The sequence below is a fragment of the Elaeis guineensis genome, chromosome 12 (genome assembly GCF_000442705.2).
Source record: "Elaeis guineensis isolate ETL-2024a chromosome 12, EG11, whole genome shotgun sequence".
NCBI classification, from domain to species: domain Eukaryota; kingdom Viridiplantae; phylum Streptophyta; class Magnoliopsida; order Arecales; family Arecaceae; genus Elaeis; species Elaeis guineensis.
Window position 1 is genome coordinate 11,079,257 of NC_026004.2, and position 23,671 is coordinate 11,102,927.

Consider the following 23,671-nt stretch of genomic DNA (forward strand, 5'->3'; position numbering starts at 1 on the left):
ACGAGTTTTATAATATATTCATCTCACAAAAAGAACTGCCCAAATTGGTTGGTTCGGAGTAAACCAACCTGGGCTAGCAACCAGGCCCAGCCCAAACCACTAACAATCGTGGGCCATAGCTTCGGGGCAACCTACGGCGGTAAAATTCAAAAGAAAATGCGCAAAAAGATGTGACCGTGTGAGGCAATGTAATTCATTTTCCCGCCAACCTAAAACCCCGCTTCTTCTTTCCCGGGCATCGGCAACTCATCGACGACTAGATTTGAAATCGATCTACCTCCGCCGCATCCTTCACCTCCGAAGATCCAAAAAAGCCTGAAAGATTTAAGATGACCGCAGCGATGGATCCCAAAACCCCCTCCCAAAGCCCTAACCCTAGCTCTAAACACAACGTCTACCACATTGGGGGCGTCCCTGTGGAGTTCCCCCATAGGCCCTATGGATCTCAGCTCGCGTTCATGGGACGCGTCATCTCCACCCTCGACCGCGCCCGCTGGCAGGGTCACTGCCATGCCCTCCTCGAGTCCCCCACCGGCACCGGCAAGTCTCTCGCCCTCCTCTGCTTCTCTGTCGCCTGGCAGCAGCACCAGCGCAGCATCCTCCTCGCCACCCTCACCCAGCCCACCCCCGATCCACTCCTCCATGGCGGCGGCTTTATTCCTGAACCCACCATGCCTTCAAGTAAAGATCTCATCTTGCCCTTTATCTCTTTCTTTTTCTCGTTCAAAAACTTTTTTTTTTTTTTTTTAGTTTACACTTCTTTCGCTGGATGATAGGAAACTCGGAGCAGCTACGAGCGCTAGGGCTCAGAAGAGACTGTTCGCACCTAAAATTTTCTATGCCATGTGAGTACTGTTTAGAATTTTGCAATTGTCAGAATAATTGCACTGTTTGAAGAATGGATTTTGTAATGGGTGGTTATTTTTGATGATTGAAAGAGGATGCATTCTCAGATAAGTCAAGTCATTCGTGAGTTTAGGAAGACGTTATACCGAGTGCCAATGGGAATTCTGGTGAGTCCATTTTCTACTAGTCTGTTTTACTTTGTCAGGAATCTAAGTTCAAGAGTGAATGGGGTTAGGCCCTTTATTAGCAATGATGTCTGCGCCAAATTGATTATTTGATGCATTATAACAAATAACAAGTGTGGAACAATTATTGGCTTTCTAACAGTTCTAATTTCTAAATTTCCAATGAGATGAGCATGATAAATTATCTGGTTTGCTATAGCGTTTGTTTCTTCAACAATATTTGACTATAAAGCTATATAGCGTGTACATTTTATATGTATGTGGACATACCAATATCAAGACTATCATAATATGAAATTATTGAATCATTAACAAGAAGTGTAAGTGTCACGGCCCAGCCCATCAGGCTCTTGGGCCTGGCAAATCCTATAGAGCCCAACAAGAAGCACGACAAGGGGGGGGGGACTCCTAATCGGAGTCCTCTTCCTCTCCGGCTCCGGCAAAATCGGATCGATAGAGTCCGATTAGGGGTAGGAAATCACCTCTATAAAATCTCCCTTCCTTCCTTTAAGGCTAGCCACGACGAGCATCGCATTTCTCTTTTTATTTTTCTTGACTTTTTCCGCTGAAGCCGCGGATGTCCTCATTGTGTTCATCTCAAATACTCGCTGGAGCCAAGTCAAAACCCCTTAGCCTGTCCACTATTTCGGCCCAAGGGAGGTCGCGGAAAGAAGGAAAAGAAAAGAAGAAGAAGAAAAGGAAAAAAAAAGAGAAAGAGAAAAAGAAAAAGAAAAATAGAAAAAAAAAGAAAGAGAGAATTTTTTCTCTCTCCTCTCTCTCTTTCCTCTCTCCTCTCTCTACCTTCTCTCTCCATCTTCTCTCTAGATTCTCTTTCTATTTTCTCTCTCTAGATCTTTTTCTCTCTTTATGGATTTTGTCTCTCTAGGATCTTTCTCTTTTTCTCTGATTACATCACAGATTCTAGGATAAATTTGAGATACAAATATGATGACCTGAGATTGCTTCGAAATTCGTGCAGTAGATTGGATCTCAGCTTGGTCTTTATTCAAAATTTATAACATCGATCATGGTTAATCCATATTGAGTTATCCTGATATGATCTCTGATGATCTCGATCATGATTGCCTCGTTTGAAGGATATAAAGATTCTCTTTCTATTTTCTCTTTATTTTCTCCCTCTAAAATTTTTTCTCTCTTCATAGATTTTTTCTCTCTAAAAGTCTTATGGACCAATGGATGGCCAGATACTCAGACAAATCTTAATTTTGGGTAATCCTAGGAGAAGTCCTGAATTTGTGTTATTAGGATCGATTATCGATAATTTTTTCATATATGATTTTTATATTTGATCAGGGTTATGAAGAGATACGATTGTCTGCATAAGATATCGAGTGGAATATTTTGTTTTCAAAATTCATAAATCAAAGAAGAATATTGATTTCTATGCTTGGATCAGTCACTAGTAAAGGTAAGAATCCTTGTACATGATTATTATTACATATGCTACTTTATCGTTGATCTTGCGTCATAGGTTTTGCATCGTCGGATTTGAGATCGATGAATTTATTATATCTGAGATATTGTTATTTGATTTTGAGCATGAGTATGTTATGTCAATATATATATATCAGAGATTGATGGTATGATTATATGGATATGACGTATCTAAATTGATCATAATGTAAGTCAGAATTGATTTGATGAAATCAACACATAATGATTAAATGAAAAAAAAAGATATGGTATGGACTAGTCTTGTCATGTGGATCAGCCGGTCAGGAGCTTATGCCTGGGACAGTCTGTCGGGAGCTTATGTCTGGGACAGTCCGTCAGGAGCTTATGCCTGGAACAATCCCCACTGGCTTATAGGTGGATCAGCTGGTTAGGAGCTCATGCCTGGGATAGCTCGTTTGGAGCTTATGCCTGGGACAGTCTCTCACGGGCTTTCGTACGTGGGACAGCCAGTTTGGAGCTCATTCTGGGACAGCCTTGAAAGGCTTATAAGAGGAAAATTGTTCAGATGGTGACTGAGGTATAGACTTGGTTAGTCCAGAGCCAGAAAGAAAAGGTTAAAAATCATATGATTATGAAAAGAAAAATGAAAGATAAGACATGAAACAATTGTTGAACAAAAATATTTCACCTGTTAACATATGATGATGTATTTTTTTTAATAAGACAGATAATTTATAGATGTTTGTATTATTCCAGATATTGAATATGGGATTTTATGTTTTATTGCTTATTCTTATTTTCAAATTATATTATTATATCAGTGTGATATAAAAATTTTTACTGGGCTGTAAAGCTTACACCCCTTCATATTTTTTTTCTTCTCAGAGTTACAAGATGCTCATGATTGGCTGTGGCATGGTTTGCGGGTGAGCAGATGTATAAATAGAGTGTCATGATACCTGATAAGAGGATTGAAGGAATTTAATTTGTAATTATGCAAGGTTTTACGAATTATTGTTGAAATTAATTGTTATGGATGTTAAGGTTGTAATGAAATATTTTTGGCCTTGCATATTCTTTAGAATTTACTTTAAGGAGTGTGCGGCCATCACGTATCCAATCTAGATGTTGGGTTCGGGACGTGACAGAATGGTATCAGAGCATAAGGTATGATCATTAGGGATTATGATATAAGTGATTAGAATATGACAGAATAGTATCAGAGCTTAGGTTATGACCATTGAAGATTATAATATAAGTGATTAGGATGTAATAGAATAATATCAGAACTTAGGTTTAAGATCACTAAGATTATGAAGTGATATTAAAATTTTATGCATGATCAATAGGATGTGACAGAGTGATATTAGAGAATATGACTGAAGTAGTATTAAAACTTTAAGATCACTAGGGACTGTGACATTTCTAGGATTATAATCAATAGAATATGATAGATAATATCAAAGTTTAAGATTATGATCATTAAGGATGTGATAAATTGATATTAGAGTTTATGTTATGATCATTATAGAATATGATTTAAGTGGTATTTGAGCTTAAGATTATAATTATTTGGATTGTGACTTTAGTGATATTTGAACTTAGATTATGATTATAAAGAACATGATAGACATAAAAGAAATGATTCAGTAATTAGATTTCGAATCAATAGATATTATGATGAAATTTATGCATAAGTGGTATATGATGTCTATAATAAAATTGACGAGTATATATTGGATTTCAATTAGTAAGGTTGACCCAAGTATGAGAAGAGTTGATCCTGAAATGAAGTGCAAGGTATTGATAAGTTATGTTGAGTATACTAGATGATTTTGAAATGTTAAACTTATATGATTAAAGATCATGATATTTTTTCTAATTTCGATGATAATTATGTGAGTATTATAAATTTTGGATTTATCAAAAGAAAGTTAATTAGGGTATGGTCTAAGAAGAAATTACATCATATGAGAGAGAAATATTTTTGAGTATTGAATCTATAAGAGGTCATATATGAAACTCAATTTTAGATGAAAAATATACTTGAATTTTATTATGAGAATATGAGATACACATCTTGGTGAAATCTTTGGTTATTCAAAATATTATATTTGGATGTGATTTTTTTAATTTTTCAAGTTGCATTGAATTTCAAGTCAAAAGTTTGTTTTTCTTAGTGGATCTAGGATATTTTGATATTGTTGTTAAATTAAATATGAAGAATTAGTTTTGTTAGAATATGATATATATGTTACGATGAAATCTTTAATAATTCGTATTACTATCTTAGGATATTTGTCTTGTGATTGTTGAAGATGGTGAAGTGTATTAATTATTCAAGTCAAAGTTCGGATTTCTAAATTGAACTCAAATATTTTATTATTGTTAAATTTTGAATAACTTATATAAGGGACAAGAATTTGTATGGATTTATCTATTGATGCTAAGGGTTGTGATGAAGGGAGCTCTACAAAAAATAATCAAGTTGATTCTACTTACAGAGATGTTGACTTGAGTTCTTCTAGTTTGTTCGAGTTGGAGTTAATTTTTTTAAAAAGGAAGATTGATTTGGGAATTATCCAAATGATTGTAAGGTAAATTTAAGGTTAACTTCAATTAATTCTTGACATATTGGATTCTTGAGAAGTGATCAAGCTCATGCAATGATTTCAAACATAGAAGTGGATCAATATTTAATTTTGTTGTGCTATGCCCAAGGAGAAGTAAAGATAAAGAAACTTAAAGTTTTGCTCTAAGATCTATATAAAAATTTAAAAGTTGGATCTACCTTGGATTGATCTAACATACAAGGATATTTTTATCTTTGATAGACTTATATAATTTGGTAAATTAAGATCAGAGTGCGCAGCAAAAGCATGATGGTTTAAATCGATTAGAAATATTAATCCTTTGATTTAAAAGATATTATGGAATACATTAGTTGTAAATAAGAAAGAATTTTATTGATAATGAAAGGATGTTACAGATTTTGATCTAATATGATCATAGCCAGATAATTTTTGTCAGTAGGTTATTTTATTGTAGATAATGTCAAGAAGAATCCTAGATATCTCAAGCATATTGTTAGTAGCTTGATAGTTTTGTTATTAGTCTAAAATGTTACGATTTTTCGAAAAAGTGGAGAAATCAATAAAAAGAGATGAGTTTGAGATTTCAAATAATTTTTGTTATAACAAGATCATGAGAAATAAATAATATGTAAGACATTATCGTAAGCGTGAGAATGACCTGAAGAATATATATTTTGAAATATATATCTTAAAAAAAAATAATACAACTTAATTTCGAGGACGAAATTATTTTAAGGAGGGGAGAATGTCACAGCCTAGCCCATCAGGCTCTTGGGCCTGGCAAATCCTGTAGAGCCCAACAAGAAGCTCGATGCGGGGGGGGGGGGGAGAAAGACTCCTAACCGGAGTCCTCTACCTCTCCGGCTCCAGCAAAATTGGATCGATAGAGTCCGATTAAGGGTAGAAAATCACCTTTATAAAATCCCCCTTTTCTCCTCTAAGGCTAGCCACGACGAGCACCGGATTTCTCCTTTTATTTTTCTTGAATTTTCTCGTTGAAGCCGCGGATGTCCTCATCGTATTCATCTCAAATACTCGTCGGAGCCAAGTCGAAACCCTTCAGTCCGTCCCCTGTTTCGGCCCAAGGGAGGTCGCAGAAAGAAGGAAAAGAAACGAAGAAGAAAGAAGAAAAGAAAAAAAAGAAAAAGAAAAAGAAAAAGAGAAAGAGAAAAAGAAAAAGAAAAAAAAAAGAAATAGAGAATTTTCTCTCTCTCCTCTCTCTACCTTCCTCTCCATCTTCTCTCTCTAGATTCTCTCTCTAGACCTTTTTCTCTCTCTAAATTTTTTTCTCTCTTTATGGATTTTGTCTCTCTAAGGTCTTTCTCTTCTTCTTTGATTCCATCACAGACCCTAAGATAAACTTGAGATAAAAATATGATGACCTGAGATTGCTCCGAAATTCATGCAGTAGATTGGATCCTAGCTTGGTCCTTATTTGAAATTTATAATATCGATCATGGTTAATCCATATTGAGTCGCCATGATATGACCTCTGATGATCTCGACCATGATTACCTCGTTTGAAGGATATAAAAATTTTCTCTTTCTATTTTTTTTTCTATTTTTTCTCTCTAAAATTTTCTCTTTCTTCATGGATTTTCTCTCTCTAGAAGTCTAGTGGACCAATGGATGGTCCAGATACTCAGACAAATCCCGATTTTGGGTAATCTTAGGAGAAGTCCTGAATTTGTGTTATTAGGATCGATTATTGATAATCTCCATATATGATTTTTATATTTGATCAGGGTCATAAAGAGATACGATTGTCTGCATAAGATGTCGAGTGGAATATCTTGTTTTCAAAATTCATATATCAAAGAAGAACATTGATTTCTATGCTTGAATCAGTCATCGGTAAAGGTAAGAATTCCTGTATATGATCATTATTACATATGCTATTTTATCGTTGATCTTGCGTCATTGGTTTTGCATCGTCGGATTTGAGATCGATGAATTTTTTATATCTGAGATATTGTTATTTGATTTTGAGCATGAGTATGTTATGTCAATATATATGTATCAGAAATTGATGGCATGATTATATGGATATGATGTATCTAAATTGATCATAATGTAAGTCGGAATTGATTTGATGAAATCAACACATAATGATTAAATGAAAAAGAGAGATATGGTATGTACTAGCCTTGTCATGTGGATCAGCTCGCCAGGAGCTTATGCCTGGGACAGCCCCCACTGTTTTATAGGTGGATCAGCCAGTCAGGAGCTCATGCCTGGGATAGCCCGCAAGGAGCTTATGCTTGAGACAGCCTCTCACGGAATTTTGTACATGGAACAGCCGGCCAGAAGCTCATCCTGGGACAGTCTTGAAAGGCTTATAAGAGGAAAATTGTTCAGATGGTGACTGAGGTATAGACTTGGTTAGTCCAGAGCCAGAAAGAAAAAGTTAAAAATCATATGATTATAAAAAGAGAAATGAAAGATAAGACATGAAACAATTGTTGAACAAAAGTATTTCACCTGTTAACATATGATGATGTATTTTTTTTGACAAGATAGATAATTTATAGATGTTTGTATTATTCCGGATATTGAATATGAAATTTTATGTTTTATTGTTTATTCTTATTTTCATATTATATTATTATATCTGTGTGATATGGAAATTTTTACTGGGCTGTAAAGCTCACACTCCTTCATCTTTCTTTTTCTTCTCAGAGTTACAAGATGCTCATGATTGGCTGTGGCATGGTTTGCGGGTGAGCAGATGTATAGATAGAGTATCATGATATCTGATCAAAGGATTGAAAGAATTTAATTTGTAATTATGCAAGGTTTTACGAATTATTGTTGAAATTAATTGTTATGGATGTTAAGGTTGTAATGAAATATTTTTGGCCTTACATATTCTTTAGGGCTTACTCTAAGAAGTGTGCGGCCTTCACGTATTCGACCCGGATGTTGGGTTCGGGACGTGACAGTAAGCGACTTTGGATTCATGCTTGCTGAAAAATTGCAGCTGGATTAATGCTTATTTTAAGAAAAATACTTCTTTTAGCATAGTAATATTTTTTAGTAAAAATAATCTGTGAAGCATATTTCTTTAAACACTTACAGGGATTTTGCTCTTTTCTTTGGTCTGACAATTCCAGGCATCACAGAAGCACTATTGCATCAACAAAAATGTATGCACAAAGGACAGTGTGGATGAAGAGTGGTAATGTACTTAAAGCTCAGAATTTGTGCATATAATTTTTTCACCTTATCTTCTTCTGTTGCATCATTCCTGAGGTTCTTTTTTCTTCCCAGCAAATTGCTACTGAAGGACCCAGAAAATCTAGGCTGTGTTGAGTTCAAGTGAGTTTTTCTACGACAAATGCATATGATTAATGATTTCTTCATATACTTTGATCCTTTGGTCTCCCTTAACAAGTAAAAGTAAACTTGATATGAACAGAAATGCAAATAAGCTTAAGGCTCATCCTTCCCTTCAGCAAGGTGGTTGTCATGAAGTTCATGATATTTAAGATCTTGTGAAAGTTGGCTGGACTGTGAATGGTCTGTTAGGTTTAGCATTAAACAGAACACTGAGGTCAAATTAGGTAACTTTTTTACTCATACTTATTTCATTTCCTGTAGGTTGTCCATATTTTGCTGCACAGTTTTTGGCAGAGGAAGGATAAATAGTTTTCTGTCCTTACAGCTACATCATAAATCCAATTGCTTGGAGAGCAATGGATGTTGATATTAAAGGATGCATTGTGATTCTTGATGAGGCCCAGTATGACTTCAGTTTTCTTTTTCTTTTTCTTTTCCTATAAAGCAAAAAATAAAAACTTTGTTGTCTATGAATTGTACAATAGTCATAGTATTTTAAAGAAAGAAAATTTATTTTGAACCACATCTCTTACTAACTTGCACATATCTAAATAAACCATTTTAACTACTTAGTGTGATATTCAATGATTTTGAAATTGTATAATCTTTTCTTGATTCCTGCAAACGTCATGACCATGGAACACATGGACAACGTTGTCCGGACAATACATATTGAAGAAGCTTCAACCAGAATGGTGCATAAATCTAACTTCCTATGTGCATCCTCACTTCTCTTCTATATCTTTTTATAGCAACATAGAGAACATGGCACGGGATGCTGGTAGTATAGATGCCGCAGAAGAAGTTCTTTTTAGTAAGTGGTTGGCATGCATCTTCTCTTTCATTGGTGTCATATAGGATCTTATATGGCGCCTACCACCGTTATTCGTTGTCACAGAGACCCAAACAGAGCTAGGGCAATTATGCACGATGGACAGTGTTGCAATGATATACTGACCCTTATATGACATGATCCAGGTATGTTTTTAGCAGATATATTGTAAATTATATAATTTTCTAAATTCTAATCAAGTCTAGGATCTGTGAATTGTACAGGGAATTATTAGTTAGATAAGTGAGAGGAAAAACAACTTGCAAAAGCGGAAATTTGAGAATAACTCTTCATGGTGAGTGAATCGTGTTATTTTTTTTATCTCCGTTATAGTAACTTAAAGTTTCATAGTTAACTTGGGTGTCAAAGTAACCCCATTCAAAAGAACCACGGCTGCTGTATTTTGATGACTAATGAATAAGAGGAAATTAGCAGTCAGGTTATTTATTAAGCTATCCAGCTGGATAAGGGTGTCCTTGGCATCTTCTTTCTGTATACTGCATTATTTTAGTCTGGGCTATATTTCTTTTATTCATGTCCTGAACAATAAAAACCATCATAAGAATGCTTGGAAGGAGCCAAATTAGCAATTATTAATTATAGAAATTGAATCATAGCTGTACAACCAAAACTACAGTGCACTGTAGCAGTTGCACACTTGCACTAATTTTTGTCTTCAGGATTTAAACTCCAGAACTTGAGTTTGCTGAAATTAGAGATTTCTTTGAAGCTTGAAGCATGCTTCTCACTTTCTATTGAATTGTCAAAAAGAAGCCAGTCAAAAAGGTGTTAAGAGGACTCAAGGATATTTCCTGAACAGCATCTTGTCTTTTATTGATTGGCCAACTTGTGTATTGTATGATAATCTCCTTAACAGTAAATTGCAAACATCATAACTTATTCTTGAATTGGTTCTTAGTTGGACTGGGGATAAAGCTATCAGAGAGCTTCAGCAAGCTGGAATTATTCAGCAATGCTTTCCAATGTAATATTCGGCTCACTCAGGCCTAACCAACTTAACCCCAACCTCATCACAAGCACAAATCTCAAAGAAAAAAAAAAAAAAGAGACTTATTTGACCAGCACGTGCATTGCATGTGCTGTAATAGTGTGGAAGAGGGCAGAGGAAACACGGAAGAACTCCAGGAGTTCTTAACCAATTGGAACTCCAAAACAATATGGAATATTGAGTTTAAATCCAACTCAACAATCTCTCTGATCAAGGTCTATTTAAAGGCTTTGATCTTTAAACTTTTCCTCCCAAAAATGGTCATAAAAAATCTGTTGATTTTCTCCTAGCTCACCAGTGATTCTTCATTGTTTTGGCTGCCAGAAATCAGATTCAAATCCATTAGAAGCCAGTTGATCTCTTCAAACATGTTTCCTTTAGTCTCCCATACTTTCTAAAGTTTGGATTTTAACTAATTAATGCCGGAATTTCTCATGAAAAAAAAAATCTGATTCCAATTTCCCCTGTTTCGGGTTGTCTTACCGACCTTTCTTTTGGATTTTTTTCCATTGCCATCATTAGTCGTTGGTCGCCGGACCTGTGTCTCTGGTCACCGCCGTGGCTTGCTTCTCCGGCCATAAGCTGGCAAGATGGGAGGAGAGCCTCCCATCTAACTGGAACCAAGGAGGGAACTTAATTTCTTGTTCTGCGAAGAAGAAGAAGGGAAGCAGGGGACGTGGGTGGGTCCCTTGTTCCGTGGAGGAAAGGGAAAAAAAAGAGAAGAGAAAAAAAGAAAAGGAAAAAAAAAGAAAAAAAAGAGAGAAAAAAGATTTTCTCTCTATTTTCTCTCTTTAGGGTCTTTTTATTCTCTCTTTCTCTCTCTAACTGCATCATGGATCCTAGGACAAACCTGAAATGAAAATAAGATGATCTGGAATCGCTTTCAAATTCGTGCAGTAGGTTGGATTCTAATCCGATTTTTATTCAAAATTTATAGCATCTGATCATAGTTAATCTATATTGAGTCATCTTGATATGATCTCTGATGATCTCAATTATGATTGCCTCTTTTGAAGGATATAAATTTTTTTTCTCCACTTTCTCTCTCTATTTTCTCTCTCTAAAATTTTATCTCTCTTCATGATTTTCTTTTTCTAAGAAATCTTATGGAACAGTGGAGGGTCCAGATATCTACGTAATCAATATCGATTGGTTGATCCTAGGAGATGTTTTAAACTTGTGACTTTAGGATATTTTCATAATTTTTCTGTTCTTAATTATACATGATTTTTATGTTTAACCCTGATCACGTAAAAATGTAATTATTGTACAAAAAGATATTGAGCAAAATATCTTGATTTCGGATTCGTAGATTGAGGAGCTCATCAATTTCTATATTTAGATCAATCATCGGTAAAGATAAGAACCTTTGTACATGATCACCATTATATATGCTATTTTACCATTGGTCTTGTATCGTTGATTTTGCATCGTTGAATTTGTGATCGATGAATTCGCTATGTTTGAGACATCGTTATTTGATTATATAATTTTTAAGCATATGTTATGTCAATATATATGTATCAGTGATCGATGGCATGATTATATGGGTATGATATATTTGTCTTGACCACACTGCAAATTGAAATTAATTAATGAAGTCAACGTATTATAATTTTATGAAAAAAAGATATGATTTGAACTAGCCTTGTCATGTGGAACAGTCCACCAGAAGTTTATGCTTGGGACAGTCTATCAGGAGCTTATGTTTGGGACAGCCTGCCAGGAGCTCATGCCTGGATTAGCCGGTCAGGAGCTCATGCCTGAGACAGTCCGTCAGGAGTTTATGCCTGGGACAGCCCCCATGGGCTTTCGTACGTAAGACAACCAACCAGGAGCTCATGCCTGGGACAACTTTGATGGGCTTATGAGTGAAAATTTGATCGGATGGAGATTGAGGCATAGTCTTGGTTAGTCCAGAGCCAGAAAGAAAAAAAAGGTTAAAGATCATGTGATCATGAAAAGAAAAATAGAAGATAAGACATGAAATTAATACTGAATAAAAATGTTTCACCGGTTAACATATGATGATGCATCTCTTTCAATAAGATAGATAATTTATGAATGTTTACGGTATTTTGGATATTGAATTTAAGATTTTATGTTTTATTGTTTATCCTTATTTTTAGATTATATTATTATATTGGTGTGATATGTGAAATTTTTATTGGGATGTAAAGCTCACACTTTTTTATTTTTCTTTTCTTCTTAGAATTGTAAGATGCTCATAATTTGCTATGGTATAGATTTACAAGTAAGCGGATGCATAGACAGACTTGCATTGATACCTGATTAGAGGATTGAAGGAATTCAATTTGTAATTATGTAAGTTTTTTTAATTATTGAAATTAGGCATTATGGATATTAAGGTTGTAATAAATTATTTTTGACCTTGCATATTCTTTAGGACTTGTCCTAAGGATTATGCAGCTATCACGTATCCGATCCGGGTGTTGGGTTCGGGGCGTGACAGAATGGTATCAGAGCTTAGGTTTCAGATCATCAGAGACTGTGACATAAGCGATATCAAAACTTTGGGATTATGTTCAACAGGGTATGATAGATAATATCAGAGCTTAAGGTTATGATCACTAAGAGTGTGATAGAATGATACTAGAGTTTAGGTTATGATCACTAGGGAATATGACTTAAGTGGTACTTGAGCTTAAGGTTATAATTATTCGGGATTGACTTTAGTGATAATTGAACTTAGGTTATGATCATGAGGAACATGATAGACATAAAAGGAAGGATTTAATATTTGGATTTCGAATCAATAGATACTATGATGAAATTTATGCATAAGTGGCATATGATGTCCATAATAGAATTGATGAGTTATATCTTAGATTCTAATTAGTAGGGTTGACCTCAGTATAAAAAGTGTTGACCTTAGAAGGAAGTGGGAGGTATTGATATGTTATGTTGGGTATACTCGACGATTTTGAAATGCTAAACTTATATAGATGGAGATCATGATAATTTTCTGATTTTGATGTTAACTATCTGATCATTACAAATTTTGGATTTATCAGAAGAAAGTTGGCTAGGATGTGGTCAAAGAAGAAATTGCATTATACAAGAAAAAAATATTTTTGAATGTTGAACCTATAAGAAGATCATATATGAAACCCGAATTTAGATAAAAAATAATATATTTGGATTTATTATAAGAATATTAGATACACATCTTGGTGAAATCTTTGGTTATTTAAAATATCATATTTGGATATGATTTTTTTTTTATCTTTCAAGTTAAATTGAATTTCAAGTCAAAAGTTTGCTTTTCTAAGTGGATCTAGGGTATTTTAATATGATTGTTAAATTGAATAAGAAAATTAGTTTTGTTTGAGTATGATATACATGTTATGATGGAATATTTAATAATTCGTATTATTATCTTTGGATTAGATTTCTTAATTTTTTTTGTGATTGTTGAAGATAGTGGAGTGTATTAATTATTCAAATCAAAGTTCAGATTTCTGAGCTGATCTAAGATATCTTGCTAGTATTAAATTTTGAATGACTTATATAAATCTTAACACATAAGGGACAAGTTTTGCCTGGATTTATCGATTGATGTTAAGGGTTGTGATGAAGGGAGCTCTACAAAAAATAAATAAATAAAGTTGATTCTACTTACAAAGATGTCGACTTGAGTTCTTCTAGTTTGTTCGAGTTGGAGTTAATTCTTTTAAAAAGAAAGGTTGGTTTGAGAATTGTCTAAATGATTGTAAAGTAAATCCAAGGTTAAGCCCAATTAATTTTAGACATATTGGATTCTTTTGAAGCGATGAAGCTTATGCAATGATTTCAAACATAGGAAGTGGATCAAGATTTAATTTTAATGTGCTATGCCCAAAGGGCAGTAAAGACAAAAAAACTTAAAGTTTTACTCTAAAATCTATATAAAAATTTGAAGGTTGGATCTAATATAAGGATATTTTTATCTTTGATAAACTTATATAATTTGGTAAGTTAAGATCCGAGTGCGCAGCAAATGCGTGGTGATTTAAATTGATTAAAAATATTAATCTTTTAAATCAAAAGATATTATGAATATATTAGTTGCAAATAAAGAAGGATTTTATTAATAATGAAAAGATGCTACTGATATTTTTAACCTAATCTGATCATAGACGTGCAATTTTTGTCGGTTGGTTATTTCAATGCAGATAATGCTAAGAAATCCTAGATATCTCAAGTCAAGTTTATTGTTAATAGCTTAATAGTTCTTTGTTAGTTCAAACTTAGAATGTCTTGACACAAATTTTATTTTTCGAAATTTAACATTGTTTCTCGAACTGACATTGAAGGTTGAGATTTTCTTAAGATGAAAGTACACCTGCTAAATTTGTTGGAAGGTCAAAAGAAGAAACAAATCGATGATTGTGAAGAGTGCCTGATATTCGGCCTCTCTTTATTTTCTATAATAGGTAGTCTGAAACAATTATGAATTCTGAGTGGAATATATTTGACAAATAACTATGGTATTTTAAGACCAGGCCAAAATGTTACTGTTCTTCAAAAAAAGTTGAGAAATCAATATAAAAAGGATGAATTTGAGATTTCAAATAATTTTGTTATATCAAGATCATGGAAAATAAATAATATGTAAGACATTATCGGAAGTGTGAGAATGACATGATGAATGTATATTTTTTTAGTACATACCTCAAACAACACAACTTAATTTCGAGGATGAAATTATTTTGAGGGGGGGAGAATGTAATATCCAGCTCAATCAGGCCTAACCAACTTAAACCCAATCTCATCACAAGCACAGATCTCAAAGTAAAAAAAAAAAGAGACTTATTTGACCAGCAGGTGCATTGCACGTGCTGGAATAGTGTGGAAGAGGGTAGGGGAAACACGGAAGAACTCTAGGAGTTCTTCACCAATTAGAACTCCAAAACAATGTGGAATATTGAGTTTAAATCCAACTCAAAAACCTCTCTAATCAAGGTCTATTTAAAGGCTTTGATCTCTAAACTTTTCCTCCCAAAAATCGTCATAAAAAATTTGTTGATTTTCTCCCAGCTCACCGGTGATTCTTCATTGTTTTGGCCACTAGAAATTAGATTCAAATCCATTAAAAGCCAGGTGATCTCTTCAAACATGTTTCCCTTAGTCTCCCATAGTTTCTAAAGTTTGGATTTTAACTAATTAGTGACGAAATTTCTCATGAAAAAAAATATGATTCCAATTTCCCCTGTTTCGGGTTGTCTTACCAACCTTTCTTTTGGATTATTTTCCATTGCTGTCATTGGTCGTTGGTCACTGGACCTGTGTCTTCGGTCACCGCCGTGGCCTGCTTCTTCGGCCATGAGCTGGCAGATGGGAGGAGAGCCTCCCATGTGACTGGAACCGAGGGAACTTAATTCCCTGTTCTGCAAAGAAGAAGAAGAAGAAGAAGGGAAGCAGGGACGCGGGTGGGTCCCCTGTTCCATGGAGGAAAGAAGAAAAAAAGAGAAGAGAAAGAAAAGAAAAGAAAAAGAAAAAAAGAAGAAAAAGAGAGAAAAAGGATTTTCTCTCTCCTCTCTCTAGGGTCTTTTTATTCTCTCACTCTCTTTCTAGCTGCATCACGGACCTTAAGACAAACTTGAGATGAAAATAAGATGATCTGAAATCATTTCAAAAATCGTGCAGTAGGTTGGATCTCAGTCCGATCTTTATTTGAAATTTATAGCATCTGATCATAATTAATCCATATTGAGTCATTTTGATATGATCTCTAATGATCTCAATTATGATTGCCTCTTTTGAAGGATATGAAGATTCTCTCTCTATTTTCTCTCTCTACTTTCTCTCTCTAAAATTTTATCTTTCTTCGTGATTTTTTCTTTCTAAAAAATCTTATGGATCAGTGGAGGGTCTAGATACCTACGTAATCAAGATCGATTGGTTGATCTTAGGAGATGTTCTAAACTTGTGACTTTAGGATATTTTCATAATTTTTCTATCATTAATTATGTATAATTTTTATGTTTAATTCTGATTATATAGAGATGTAATTATTGTACAAGAAAATATCGAACAAGATATCTTGATTTCGGATTCATAGATTGAGGAGCTTATCAATTTTTGTATTTAGATCAATTATCGGTAAATGTAAGAACCCCTGTATATGATCACCATTATATATGTTATTTTACCATTGATCTTGTATCGTTGAATTTGTGTTCGATGAATTTGCTATGTTTGAGACATCGTTATTTGCTTATATGATTTTTAAGCATGAGTATATTATGTTAATATATATGTATCAGTGATCGATAGCATGATTATATGGATATGATATATTTGTTTTGATCACACTGCAAATTGAAATTGATTAATGAAGTCAACGTATTATAATTTTATGAAAAAAAAAGATATGGTTTGGACTAGCCTTGTCATGTGAAATAGTCCGTCAGGAGCTTATGTCTAGGACAGCCTCCACGGGCTTATACGTAGATCAGCCGGTCAAGAGTTCATACTTGGGACAGCCCGTCAGGAGCTTATGCCTGGGACAACCCCTACGGGCTTTCATACATGGGACAGCCAGCCAGGAGCTCATGCTTGGGATAGCTTTGATGGGCTTATGATTGGAAATTTGATCCAATAGAGACGTGGCATAGTCTTGGTTAGTCCGGATTTAGAAAGAAAAAAAAAGATTAAAGATCATGTGATCATGAAAAGAGAAATAGAAGATAAAACATGAAGCTAATGCTGAATAAAAATGTTTCACCCGTTAACATATGATAATGCATCTCTTTCGACAAGACGGATAATTTATAGATATTTACAGTATTTTGAATATTGAGCATAAGATTTTATATTTTATTGCTTATCCTTATTTTTAAATTATATTATTATATTGGTGTGATATGTGGGATTCTTACTGGGCTGTAAAGATCACACCCTTCTATTTCTCTTTTCTTCTCAGAATTGTAGGATGCTTATGATTGGCTATGGTTTGAGTCTGTGGGTGAGCGGATGAATAGATTGAGTGTCATTGATACTTGATCAGAGGATTGAAGGAATTGAATTTGTAATTGTATAAATTTTGCTCATTATTATGAAAATAGACCATTATTATTTATAGATATTGAGATATTATAATAAATTATTTTTGACCTTGCATATTCTTTAGGGCTTGCCCTAAAGAGTGTGCAGCCATCACGTATCCGACCCAGGTGTTGGGTTCAGGGCATGACATCCAATCTTACAAGAGTGTGCCACAAAGGTGCATAACTGCATATCAAGTATTTTTGTTTATATTATTGCATGATATACTTTTTACTGATATTCTTGTATTTTATTTGCCTTTGTGGTCAAGGCAATTAAAGCTGCTACAGATGCAGAGCCAGGAGAAATTTATTTAAGTGGCATCTCAGCTATTACACTGGAGGGTAATTGCTATTATAAACTCTTAACTTGGAATTGAACCTTATATTTCATTAACAGCTTTTACCATGCCATGCAGGACTGTTCTCCTTGCTTAATTATTTTTTCTCTGAAAATGGCTCTCACGCACTTGATTATCAACTTGCGCTGCAGCAACATGTTCAAAGAGATGGTAGTAAGTACCAATGAACTCTTCTTTTTCTGTAGAGAAAACTCTTTTGCTCCGGCCACTGTGACCTAATTCTTCTTTAAGGATGGTACTTAAAATGAGGCTGAGCCTTGATGCGACGGTAAGCTTGCTTTATTGTGACCTGGGTGTCATAGATTTGAGATACGAAAATAGCTCTCCCTACGTGGGTTAAGGCATCATACATCTGGCCTGCCCCATGCATTGAAGTGGAGAGCCTTGTGCACTAGATCACCCTCTAAGATGATGATGAAACTGTTACACTTTATATGAGCCAGTGATTTCTTTAGTCCACTGGGTTATAAGTAACTGAGCATCTTCCATGTAAAATTTTCTTTAGCTACATATAACTCATACTAAGTTCATGATGATACCATAGTCTTCTTCTCATTTCTTTTAAGCCAGTTGTATGTTCCCAAGCTATATGATAATTGCAGAGAAAAGCCATGCATCTTCATAGTTATTCTTCACAGCTAGGAGTCACTATCTAGTGGATGCTCATTGGCAGGGAAGATATAGATTAGGGAATTTTATTCTTGTTCATTTATTATTGTTTAACCTACTTTTGTGAATATACCATATCCATTAGCTATTCCTCCATGTTTGGCCATAAAACAAGGTTTGCTCCCTTTGGAGTTCCTCATGACTTAGCATATATTGTGTTTCGCATCTTCTTCTGTCCATCTATATTGCAACTTGATCAATGTGAGATGCTTAATTGGCACTGTTAATTATTTGTTACCATGTGGTTCACCTTTGGTATGGCTTTTGCTGTGGCCCTTTTCATTAGTACATTTTGGTTCTTAATTTTATGATTTATTTCATGTATGAATAAATGAAAGTACCACATGCAGGTAATACTGCAAGTGCTTTGAGATGCACATTCAGTTTATGGTGCCTTAATCCTGCTATCGTTTTCTGAGAGTTTGCAAACTTTTCTCTTTCAGTAATTCTTACATCTGGGTTGGTGTCTCTACATGTACAGCTTAATTTATCAATCATGCCTGAGACTAACTATTTTGGAATGCTTGTCTGAAATGAAAAGGAAGAGGCAGTATCACACAAATCTAGCAGTAATTCAAAAATGAATTTCATAGCCCATGTAACCCCAGAAAAATGCCATCCAGCTCTGCAGGAACAATTTAGAGTTTCATTTTGAAGCTAAAGACTGCTTGTTTTCCTTGGCATATATAAATCAACCAGCTTTTCTTAAAATTTGGAGTAGGGTTTATTTGATTACTTGTTACTCTATACATGCTTACGCAAGTTGTAAATGACATGAACAGAGCCAACACGAATTTCAATGTTTCTCTTTTGAAATTGGAAACTTTAAATGTCATGTATAAGTAATCTATGCTAGTGGAACACTATGTAGCATTCAAGAGGTCATTGATCAAAGTGGAACTATGATATTATATGAATAAAATAAATTAAAAAAAAATCAATGCTTATTTGACTTTTCATGTACTTTCCCTATTCCTTTGTTTCTCAAGCTAGTTTTTCTTACTTATTTTGCTACATGTGCCCGGTGACCATGATATACTTATATTTGGACTTCAACAAAGTGCTTAGCTTAGATGAGATGATTTCCTTATCATGTAAAACTAAAGGGACACCAAGCTATGATTTTAAGATTTGAGAAATTTGTTTTTTGGGCTAAAGTTGCAGTAGCTTATGCAGTATTATTCATAGTTCTGTGGAACAAAACTGGACTGATGTTGGTAGTTACAAACTCATGCAAGGGTCTTGGATGGTCAGCAGACCAAGAAACGGTGCCATCACTGGCAACACTCTTTTTAGATAAGCAAGACGGTTATGTTAGTTTGTGTTAAATTTATTTCTCTTTTGAGTTGCTGTTTTAATACTTGTAACTGATTTCAAATATAACCCTAAAGTTTAAGAGCCAATACTGATAAACAATTAAGTAATCTTGCTGATTTACGTATTAGATCCATATGGTTTTGCAACTTGACCGGTACAAGCAATTAATAGCTAACTTTCTGTGTAGTTTGCTAGTTGGGGCGGTTGTATTGTTCAGACATAAAACAAAGGGCCTCCCTGGTTTTCTTCGTCATCATGACGTACCTTCACGTATCATGACTGCCCACGCATCAGAATTATAACTTATTGTGGTTATGATTATATTTGAACCATGTATTATAGGATCTTTATCAAGTTGTGTCAGATTCTTTTTCTATTTTGGTGTGAATACATGACTCAAATGAGAAACGTAATCCTTGAAGGTTAACTCATTGTTCGTTATATAAGCTGCCATGGCTTGTATAGTGATATTCTTACATATTCTGATAATGTAATTCTGACACAGAGAGACAAGAAACCATCGTAGGTTTTTCTTCAGTATGTATTTCAAATTAGTTTTATAACTGATCTCAGCATCTTTGAACGAAATATTGAGTTGAACTTTGCCAAAGTAAATTATGTTAGCATAAGCAAATGATCCAGCAGATTACAGAATGTCTATCTGAACTCAAACGGGAAAAATGATTAACTAGGCTATTAGACGTGCACTGCATCTGCATTCTATGAGAAAGTTTCACAACTGATAGCATACTAGAGGAGCCTTTTTTTTGTTTTTTTTTTTTCTTTTATGAATTCAGAGGCTGTAAAAGCAGCCACCAACCAATTTATTAAGTCGGTATAATTATAGGATTCAAAGGGCTGGCTTGTGAAATCAGAAGAACAAGATTTCACCCAATTTTTCAAAGTGTTGATCAAAGATTACCGAGATTGATCAAAGAACTTGTTGTGGAGGGTTTAGTTTCATGTTGGTTGTGATACATATAAGAGGCATTTTTTTTTTTTCAAGAGGTGTCTTTTGTGTTAAAGCTCCGACAATTACAAGCATACCAGCTATAGCCCAAGGGTCACAAGCCTATAAGCTATCGCAATCGCAAGTGTACTAGTTACGGTGCCTCAAGTGGGGAGTTTAGTCCCAAATTTATTGTAAGTTAGCGGTATTCTATCTTATATGAGATAGGAGACATTTTTTTTCTCAAGATGTGTCTTTTGGGCCAAAGTCTAAGGGATAAAGCCGTTTTGGCCCAAGGCTGTTTTGGCTCAAGGGACAAAGTTGAGGTCTGGCGGCCACAAGCATACTAGTTACGGTTCAAGAATTGTAAGTTTATATCTATGGTATGTATGCAGTTACAGTGGACAACATCTTTTGTTGGGATGAACCCTCCGTGCATGGGTCTCGAAGTGTTTTGACCACAACAGAACCAAATGAGAGACTTTCATTTGAAACAGGCCATCGACACATGGCACCAACTATCAGCTTCAACCATATAAGAGATCTTCTATTCTTCTTAATTTGCGTAGTAGTCTTGAATGCTCAGCAATAATCCCGTCAAGACAGAATATAGACCAACCCAAAAAGATCCTAGAGTTTCTCTCAGACCAACATGACCAAGAGACAGCGGCAATTAGCATCAAGATCGGCCTATGAGCTTCTTATCCGAAATTCCTTGCTCTCCAGTCTATGCAGAGGGCTTCAAAGGAATAGTGTGAAAGCAAAACGCACAGCAACGAACAAATGGCTTTCCAAATAGGAGTGAAGAAGGGCAAGCAAAGAAGAGATGATCAACTGACTCAATGGAGCATTGACATAGCACACAACCTCCCAAATACTTACCAATCCTGTGGCTAGTGAATTCCCTACTGTTAAGCCTCTTCTTCCTAGCAAGCCACAAAAAACATTTAAATTTTAGAGGTAAAGGAGTGCTCCATAAGGAAGATGCAAAAGAACATCATACCCTTCCAGAAATGATAAATCGGTAATGGGAGACAGTAGAGAAAAAATCCATTCGATTTTGCCTTTCAATCAATTTTGTCTTCTTCGTCACTCACGATAACTGATGCCAACAAAGAGAGTTGAGAATTTCATTGAGCTTGAAGAGTCGTCAATGAGGAAGATGACAGTCTAAATCTCCAAGATAAGATCATGCAGTTGAAGAACTCTGAGATAGTGCCATTCTTCTTGATGCAATGGCCAAAGAGGTCCAAAAGGACCAGTTTGAGAGGAGCAGCCAGCAGCCAGCAGTCCTTCTAGAAGGAACTAGAGTTTCCATTGCCCATATTGAATGGAATTCTATTCTAAAATGCAAGGAGAGAGTTGATGATATTTTTCCAAAGATTTGAACATCTTTGGGGAGGGCTTCCAACATCTGCCCCCAATCGTACATGTGTTTTAGATTTAGTATTAAGAGCCGCATGGTCTTCCGCAGGAAGGATATAAGGGAATAATTTCGAGAATTATACTCTATATAGCAACTTTGAACTCTACCTTTTTTTGTTCTGAGGAAAATAATTAAGGCAAAAAGTCCCATGCACCGCAATTTAGTTAAAGGTAACATGAAAAGTACAAGATTAAAGGAAAACAGTGACAAAATTTTATTCTTAGTCCAAATACCGGTTGCACTGAGTTATTATTAGGCTAGGTTCAAATGCCTAACCTGACTTAATTTCATTTCAAGTTTTTCTGACCCAATCAAACTAATTTGCTAGTAGATCTTGGTCCCACATCATACATCTGGGCCATGGTTCTCCATCATATTCTTAGCAGTCGCCAGATGAAAGGTTATTTTATTAAATAGTTTTGCTTTCCTCTCCAGGTCGCAGCCAAATCCTCTCTCTTCTTAGTTAATTAAAACTACTAATTGTACTCCATTGGAGCGAGCTGATTGCTGTCAACTTTTTTCTTCTTTCAGAACATTAGTGTAGCAGATTTCATGGCCAATTCAGATTGGTCCAACAACTTCAGATGCTCACTTCCCTCATCAGGCATCATAGAATATCAACTACTTCAAACCAAGCTTCACGACAGTCAGCTTACAGAACATGAAGATCACAGATGTTGGATTTGGAGCTCATCCAATAGGAACTCTGTTTCCAAATGTTATGAGTTTCTAATTCATGGGGGAGTTATCTCCTATTTTGGCAAAGTGATTTGGAAGCTTCCGCTGCCAAAGACATGCAAAATTTTCATTTGGCTCTGCTACAACAAGCGTATTCTAACCTGGGATATTCTGAACAAAGAAAGGAATGCAAGGTCCAAGCCAATGTCCGCACTGTTGTGGTCATAGCGAAGCCTCAAATCATCTTTTCACCTCATGCCGCTTCACAAAGGAAATTTGGTCACAATTACTCCCTCATACAAATCTATCGAATGATGTCACAGAATTCTGGCTCCTGTGGAGAAAACGGCATGCTGATAAACAACTTCAGAGACATTTTGATACAATGGTTGCTACTACCTTATGGTGCATTTGGAAGGAAAGGAATAACAGAATTTTTCGTTGTGAAGCTCTCAGCCAATTCGCCATGGTGAAAAAGATTTTATCTCTTCTTGAGGAATGGACGAGAAGTTGAAAAGATAATCTATCAGACAGTTCCTATATAACCTCTCACCAAGAGGAAATATCCCACTTCTTACTTAATCTTTGTACGTACTAATACCCTGGAAATAGATTCCAAACTCTACTTTCTTGCTTCCTGATTTTGCTGCTGTTAGCTAGTTAAAACTAACTGTAACAACCATCTTGCTTTCTGCTTCTGTAAACATCCCCCTCCTTTTACCTTCTTTCCTTTTGTAAACAGCATCCTTTTATCATTATGAATCATATATACACACGAGGGAAGGGTCTCACTTACCTCATTCCATCAAAAAAAAACTTTTTTTCTTTCTTCTTTTTGGGGCTTACATATTGTGGTCTGTGTGGTTAAATGTCCCCATTTCGTTGCTGATTGTGGTGCATTACAATAATGCTGCATACAAGCATCATTCATTTGTAAGAATCTAATAAACATATTGCCACCATCTAGTGAACCATTTGTAATGGTAATAAAATTTTTTTC

At 35.0% G+C, this 23,671-nt stretch overlaps 1 protein-coding gene across 7 annotated transcripts; it reads left to right on the forward strand.

Moving 5' to 3' along the window:
• Positions 1-216: 216 nt before the first annotated feature.
• On the forward strand, positions 217-23,462 carry LOC109506467 (regulator of telomere elongation helicase 1 homolog). Of its 7 annotated transcripts, none has more exons than XM_073246528.1 (14): positions 217-681; positions 777-845; positions 954-1,013; positions 3,333-3,373; positions 7,918-7,982; positions 8,155-8,219; positions 8,312-8,359; positions 8,460-9,194; positions 9,279-9,358; positions 9,437-9,507; positions 17,357-17,449; positions 17,543-17,615; positions 17,690-17,785; positions 22,525-23,462. In XM_073246528.1, exons 1-3 carry the CDS (start codon positions 330-332, stop codon positions 971-973), a joined length of 441 nt encoding a protein of 146 aa, XP_073102629.1. In that variant the 5' UTR covers positions 217-329; the 3' UTR covers positions 974-1,013; positions 3,333-3,373; positions 7,918-7,982; positions 8,155-8,219; positions 8,312-8,359; positions 8,460-9,194; positions 9,279-9,358; positions 9,437-9,507; positions 17,357-17,449; positions 17,543-17,615; positions 17,690-17,785; positions 22,525-23,462. The 7 variants fall into 7 exon arrangements, with proteins under 7 accessions (XP_073102629.1, XP_073102630.1, XP_073102627.1 ...); XM_073246529.1 differs by lacking the exon at positions 22,525-23,462 and adding an exon at positions 19,806-20,406; XM_073246526.1 differs by lacking the exon at positions 22,525-23,462 and having other exon boundaries at positions 8,460-8,604; positions 9,133-9,194; positions 17,690-20,406.
• The last annotated feature ends 209 nt before the right edge of the window (positions 23,463-23,671 follow it).